At 60.1% G+C, this 7,064-nt stretch overlaps 1 protein-coding gene across 1 annotated transcript in view; it reads left to right on the forward strand.

The window, feature by feature from the left end:
* The window catches only part of SEMA7A (semaphorin 7A (John Milton Hagen blood group)), a 21,528-nt gene extending 16,480 nt beyond the window's left edge, over positions 1 to 5,048 (forward strand). The window contains exons 9-14 of the mRNA XM_037502112.1: positions 318 to 426; positions 515 to 713; positions 3,013 to 3,140; positions 3,322 to 3,476; positions 3,674 to 3,741; positions 4,020 to 5,048. Coding sequence (XP_037358009.1) covers positions 318 to 426; positions 515 to 713; positions 3,013 to 3,140; positions 3,322 to 3,476; positions 3,674 to 3,741; positions 4,020 to 4,381 — 1,021 coding nt within the window. The 3' untranslated portion in view covers positions 4,382 to 5,048. The remainder of the gene's footprint in view (positions 1 to 317; positions 427 to 514; positions 714 to 3,012; positions 3,141 to 3,321; positions 3,477 to 3,673; positions 3,742 to 4,019) is intronic.
* The last annotated feature ends 2,016 nt before the right edge of the window (positions 5,049 to 7,064 follow it).

The raw sequence follows: 7,064 nt of genomic DNA on the forward strand, positions 1-7,064 counted from the left end.
TGCTGAGGGGAGCAGTGGGCGAGTCAGGAGAGGTCTGCTGCGCCATGTGGGTAGCTCTCTGGCCGGGGATCGAACTCATGCTACAGAGGCTGCGGATTGCTTCATAGTGCGATGCTCTAACCCCTTGCACCACCAGGGAGGCCCCTCTTTGGTAATAACTCTTGGGGCTCTAGGGGTGCCCCTGGCACAGTTCTGAGCTCGTAGGCCAGAGAGCTCGGTTGGAAGGCTGTGGTTGGGGCTGTTTGGGGCTGGGCTGGCCTGGGTGAGCAGGCTCGTGCATCCTGGCTCTCCACTGAGGGGTCTTTGTGTCCCTGCAGGAACTACTCGGCTGTCTGCGTGTACTCCCTCGGTGACATAGACCAGGTCTTCCGCACCTCCTCCCTCAAGGGGTACCACTCGAGCCTTCCCAACCCTCGGCCTGGCCAGGTGAGCAACCATCCTGTAGCTTGGCCCCAGCCCTCCCTAGCCCGCCACCCTGCCACCTCTCTGACCTGGGCCTGCTCTCCTTGTCCAGTGCCTCCCAAACCGGCAGCCAATACCCACGGAGACCTTCCAGGTGGCCGACAGGCACCCCGAGGTGGCCCAAAGGGTGGAGCCCTTGGGGCCTCTGAAGACACCACTATTCCACTCCAAATACCACTACCAGAAAGTGGTTGTCCACCGCATGCATGCCAGCAATGGGGAGACCTTCCATGTGCTGTACCTAACCACAGGTAAGGGGCTACCCTGAGACCCCCTGCTTTGCTTTGTAACAATGACTTTGAAAGCTGTAAAGAATTATGTGGTTAAATTGGGTTGGATCTTTATACCTAGAAGGAAGAATTGAGTAACTAAGAATTGTCAGGGGTAAGACTGTGTGGATAAGTCAGGCTGGAAGGGCTTCCTGGAGGAGGTGGCAACAGACGGAAGCGTGGAAGGCATCCTAGGAGAGCAGGCAGCAGGAATCAGAGGCAGAATTGGGGCAAGACTGAGCAAAGTGGTGTGGGGTGTTGGTCCCGATGTCTGACTTATGAAGGTGATGGAAAGATGTGGATAGTCAGAAGGAAAAACCTGACCCCTGGTATGCTATAGCCTCTGCCAGATGGAATGAAGACATTTGCCTCTCCCTGTCTTTGGAATTATGCAAGTGAGAGAAAATGCTTGATTTGGAATGTAGAGAATTCAGGGTGATATGGGGAGAGCCTGCAGTCTTCAGAGGTCTGCAGCAACACAGCCCCTCTCTGCACCTGGCTGGGGATTCCCCACGGGGAGGTCTTGCTGAAAGTTGAGTGAAATGCCCCAGGAGGCCTTTGAGACTATGTGGTAACCCCATCATAAAGGGCAGTGTCTCCCCCAGGTGTCTAGCACCTCTGGGCGCATGCAGTCTAGACCACAAGCACTCTTTCTCAAGAGTTCTTGGCTCCCACATCACTTCCTGCTTCACTGTGGACTTTCTCAATCCTGGTGCGTTATCAGTTGTTGGGTTCCTGGGAACTGCTGAAAGAGGAATTTCTCTTAGGGCAGGGCCTGATTTTGGGGTGCTAAGACCCTGCTTTTGACCTCTTCTGTTTATCTGACTGCACCCATGGGCCTCTGTCTTTGCTAGACTCCAACAGGTGCTGTCCTGAGCAGCCTGGGTCTGGCAGGTGTTGGGATGATGGAGGGGAGTGGTCACACCTTCGGGACTAGCAGCAGGAGTTAGGACAGGAAGGCTACCCCTTCCTGCAGGCCTGGAGCAGATGTCCTGGGTACTGGGCTGTCTCTCAGTCCCCTGAGGGCCATTTTGGAGAGAGACCATCTGGAACCTGCAGCAGGAAGGGTTGGGCCAGATGAGAAACAGAACTTTCTGAGCCTCTGCGGAGAATGGAGGCTGTCAGAGCAGGGAGAAGCTGTGGGAGGCTGTTTCTTGGGCCACTGCTGAGAGGTGAAGAGCATGTGTCCGGGGGGCGGGGGCAGTGACTAGACTGGGCAGGGGCTTGTTAGGCCAAGGACATCTGTCTACATCTCAGAGCCTGCAGAGAAGGGTCGCAGACTTGCCGAGGGAATGTCCTAGGCAGGTTATTGTCCCATCATCTGACTGCTTTTGGGAACACTTGCTTTGGGAGATTGAGAAGGAGCGGGAGGGATGGGCTATTCTAGAAACTGGGACAGCAGGTGAGGTGGGATTGGGAGGACCCGGCAGTCGGCATGCCCATTTGTCCCTGATATGTTCTCTGTGTGACTGGAGAGAACACTGGCGGAGAGGCGGCCAGCCTGGCTGGGTGACCTTGGGAATTGTTACGTGGAATCTCGGGCCCTCAAATCTAACTAAGGTTTTATAAAAAGTTAAAAAATCCCCGAAGACTAAATGGGCTGTGGAGTCCTGGATGGGCTCCTGAAACTAAGGACGTTAGTGGAAAAACCCGTGCAGTCTGGATACAGTCTGCAGTGCCCGGTGATGTACCAGTGTCCATTGCTGAGCTGTGACAAATATACCGCAGTTACATAAGGCGGTGGCGTTAGGGGACACTGGGTGAAGGGTAGATGGGAACTCTCTGTACTATCTTTGCAACTTTTCTGGAAAGGTGAAATTATCCCAACAGAGAAAGTTTATTTAAAGAAAGCCTGTCCCCGGAGTCCAGGGGACCGAGGGATCACAGGGGAGGCGGAGGAGGGCTGGGTTCTGAAGGCTCTGGGCCCGGTGGCCAGCCGCGTGACCTTGAGCAGATGGCCCAGCCTTCCCGAGTCTCTTGTCCTTATCTGCAAAGTGGGAGAGACAGCCCGCATCTCCGAGGGGCGGCGTAGTGCCCGGGTGCGTGGGGCTGCTGGTTCTGTTCTTCACCTCCGCGCTCTCGGTGCAGCCTTGGAGACCCTGGGCTCTCCGCGGCCCCTGTGCAGCCCTTCTTGCCCCGTGCAGCTCAGTCCTCCCTCCGGTGGCCCTTGCCTGACCACGCCTTCCAGCCCGCCCTAGCCGGGCCTGGTGGGGTGGGGTGGGGGGGCTGCCCGGCTCTGAGGTGGGGCTCCTGCCCGCTGACCCTGTGCCCACTGCCTCAGACAGGGGCACCATCCACAAGGTGGTGGAGTCAGGGGAGGGAGAGAGCAGCCTCGTCTTCAACATCATGGAGATCCAGCCCTTCCGCCGCGCGGCCGCCATCCAGGCCATCTCTCTGGACCCCGACCGGGTGAGCCCCCATCCCCCTATCTCTGCCCGGCGGGGCTGCCCAGTGATGGCCAGCTGAGGACAGAGCTGCTTAGTGTGGGCCTTGCGTGTCCGATTGCGATTCGCCTTTCCTCCTGAGCCTACGGTCCTAGGGCTCAGTGTCGGGAGGGGCCCGGCCTGACTGAGTCCTGCTCTCCTTCCAGCGGAAGCTGTATGTGAGCTCCCAGTGGGAGGTGAGCCAGGTGCCCCTGGACCTGTGTGAGGTCTACCGGGGGGGCTGCCACGGCTGCCTCATGGCCCGAGACCCCTACTGTGGCTGGGACCAGGGCCGCTGCGTCTCCATCTACAGCGCCCAAGGGTACGTTGGCTGGGCTCCCTGCTCCCCGGGAGGTCATGCACCAGGAGTGGGGGTTGCGTTGCTGGGCTTTGGGAGGTGCGGGGTCACTCTGCCAGCCACTCCTTCTAGGTGGGCACCGCTACCGCTTTTGGGGGTGACGATGGGAAAGGGGCCAGACCTGGGGCCTCCTGTCTGCTTCACCGCTCTTCTCCTTCTAGCTCCAGGTCATTGCTGCAGGCCATTAACCCCGAGGAGCCACACAGAGAGTGCCCCAACCCAAAGCCAGGTACCGGAGCTGGTCCTGCCTGGGGGCCCTGTGCAGAGGGGGTCCAGCTGGCCCCTGATTGCCCTGTCTAAGATAGAATGTGACCTGATCTGGGGGCCCCGGCTGTGGGAGCTTCTTGGGCATGGGGCCTGGGATGCAGGAAGTGGGAGAGCCTGGAGGGACCGGGGCCAGTTCTATTCATTTAGAAGCCTGGCCCCTGGGGGCCCTCCCTGGGGGCAGACACAGCCTGCCCCGCAGCCCCCCGCCCTGCTCACCACATCCTCTTGCTCCCTGCCTAGACGCGGCCCCCCTGCAGAAGGTGTCCCTGGCCAGGAACTCCCGCTACTACCTGAGCTGCCCCATGGAGTCCCGCCACGCCACCTACTCGTGGCGCCATGAGGAGAACGTGGAACAGAGCTGTGAGCCCGGCCACCAGAGCCCCAACTGCATTCTGTTCATCGAGAACCTCACGGCCCGCCAGTACGGCCACTACCGCTGCGAGGCCAAGGAAGGCTCCTACCTCCAAGAGGCTCAGCACTGGGAGCTGCTGCCCGAGGACAGTGCCCTGGCCGAGCACCTGCTGGGCCGTGCCCATGCCACGGCCATCTCCCTCTGGCTGGGTGTCCTGCCCACGCTCCTGCTTGGCCTGTTGGTCCACTAGGGCCTCCTGGGTGCGGTCTGCCATGGGCTTCTGCAGCCCCAGGGGTATGAGATGGGTCTCATGGCAGAGCCTGCCATGCCAGGAGCTCCTTGCTCACCACTTCTTCCAGAGGGACTGCAAAACACGATGGGGGACACCCGGCTTAGAGCTGGCCAGCCGCAGGCGGCTGCTGGGCCCCGATGGGGTGGGGGCAGTGGGCACCGGAGGATGAAGGCGCTGACTGTGAAGCTGGGGCCTTAGTGACCCAAGACTTTATCTTTGGAGACTATTTTTCAAAAATTCCTCAAACTTGACTAAATGCAATGATGTTCCCAGCCCAAGAGCCCGTGGGCCAGAGAGTGGGGTGTGCAAAGGGGAGCTGGACCTCTCTGGGCCTAGGGGCGGGGCCCTGAGTCCTCTGGACTCTGTGCCCAAATTGCCCCTCGTCCTCCCACCTGCCATCACTGGGGTGGGGTGTTCCTGAGGCCCCAGGCGGCCCTGGCCCTCTGCAGCCCTCGCCAGCCCTGGCCCCACCGGGCAGCCGCCTTGCATGTTTATTGAAGGATGTTTGCTTTCCCAACAGGACGGAAAAAGCTCTATTTTTACGTTAGGCTTATTTCATGTATAGCTACTTCCGACTGCATCTGTATGAAAATACCAAATCTACATGCCGGGGTGGGGTGGGCGAGGGAGGGGCCGGGGAAGGGGTGGGGTGTGGGGCTTCCCAGTCTGAGGCTCCCAGGGATGAGATAAGCGTCCAGGGGCGGATATGAGTTCTGGGAGAGTGGCATGAGCTGGCTCTGCCCTGGGAGCCCAGTCTGAGGGGGTGCGGTCCACTCGCCCCATGGGGGTGGGGGTGGGGGCGATCTGGGGGGGTCGGGATGAGGGAGTCAGGGGAGAATGAAAGGAAACTGAGCCCTAGATTCACCACATTCATTTCGAAGGAGGAGCCGGGTCCTCAGGGGGAGGTTCCAGGACTCTGCCCTTGGCATTGGGGGTTGGGGGGTGGGGGGACCCCTCCCCTCCCCTCAGCCCCCTTCCCCAGGGGCTGTGCTTCCATGCTCCTAGCCTCCCGCCTTCAGCTCAGGACATGTTATAACTTAGGCTAAACTGTGAATTCCGGTGGGGACAGCCTGGGCCAAACACCCAGGTGGTGGCTCTGCCCCCAGCCCTGTCCATGGATTTCAGCAGAGAGCTCTGGCTGGGTCTTGCCACCAGGGCCTGGGGCCGATGAACTTCCAGCTTTGGCCCCTGCATCTCTTCTCAATGCACTTTAATAATGTAACATATTACTAATAAAGCTATTTATTTACCTGTGCCTGCTCCTTGCCTGCAAAGCTGTCCCGGTCTGGGAGTGAAGGTGGAGGCTCCTGTGTAGGACCCTGCGGCGCCTCTGCCTATGTGAGCATCGCACACGCTCTTGCCTGTCCCTCTCCTGAGAGCCCAGGAGATGCTCACCCCACTCCCGGCTAGTGAGAGGCAGTGCTGGGGTGTGAACCCCCAGCTCCTGAGCATTGTGCCGCCTGCCAAAGCCCGACTCCGGGACCCAGGCAGCGCCTGTCCTCACACCCCAGAGTCGTCCGCTCCCCCTCCCCAGCCTCACCTGCAGCTTCTCCTGGGAGACATTGCGCAGCCATCCTAGAAATGACCTTGGGGGAGGAAGAGCAGATCAAATAAGACCCTGTGGGATGAACGTGCAATGATAGACGTGTGCGGGGGAGGCGTGGGAGGTGGGGGTATCTCAGAAGGTGAGGCCTGAGGGGGACCCACCCGGCAGGGCATGAGTCAGGGAGTTTGAGGGAGTCGAGGAGCACTGGGCTGGGGACAGCCGTCGGACCCCATCTCCGTCCATGATGGCGGGTGGACCTTGCCTTCTCTGAGCCTTATTTTCCTCGGGTGCTCACAGGAAGGGTCTTGCCCCGGGCTGCTGCGGAGCCCCTTCTTTCCTTCTTCCATGCTCTTCTGCGTCCTGACACCAATTTACTTTGTCTTGGCGGGAGTTCAGAGCCTGGGTCTTGGCCGTGTCTGTCTGTCTTCCCGGTCACACCGAGCAGCAGCCCCACCTGCGCGTCTCAGGCTCACCCAGTGAGGGCGGGGCAGTGGGTTCCAGTCGTGTGTGAGCCTCCCAGCTCGTGGAGAGAGTGGATTGCTGGGCCACCTCCAGCTCCCTGCCCTCTCTGGACCTCAGCAGGCTCCCTCTTTGCTGTGGGGGTGCTCTTAGTGCCCTGAGGGGCCTTGGGACCGAGGGGACTTGAGAGACAAAACAGACTCCTTTGTCTCTAAGGAGGCCCCAGGAGAGGCCAGGCAGGCGGGAAGCTGTGTGCAGTGAGGCATGAAATGAGCCCGTGTAAATCCCATGTAAATGAGCTGGCAGGGAGGGGGCAATCGGGCACATCTCCTGCCCTGCTTTCCTCTGATGGGCAAGCGACACGGTGGCAATGAGTGAAGGGTCACGAGGCTGGGCTCCGGGAGCGCTGAGATATCATGATGCCGGGGTGGGCTTCCCGAGTGCCAGGCTGGAGACAGGAACCTGGCCATCCTCTGCCCTCTGTCCTGGGCATCCCCTGACGGGGAGGAGGAGAAGGGAGAGGAGGGGCAGGACTGAAAGGCCACAGAGCTCAGCTCCTGATGTCTCCCTCCCTCCCCTTCATAAATCTAAATGGCCGCTAAGGTTTCCCTGGGTGGGTCTGCACCTGCCGCCCCG

This window comes from Talpa occidentalis, unplaced genomic scaffold (genome assembly GCF_014898055.3).
Source record: "Talpa occidentalis isolate TD23 unplaced genomic scaffold, MPIMG_talOcc4v2.1 talOcc4.11, whole genome shotgun sequence".
NCBI classification, from domain to species: domain Eukaryota; kingdom Metazoa; phylum Chordata; class Mammalia; order Eulipotyphla; family Talpidae; genus Talpa; species Talpa occidentalis.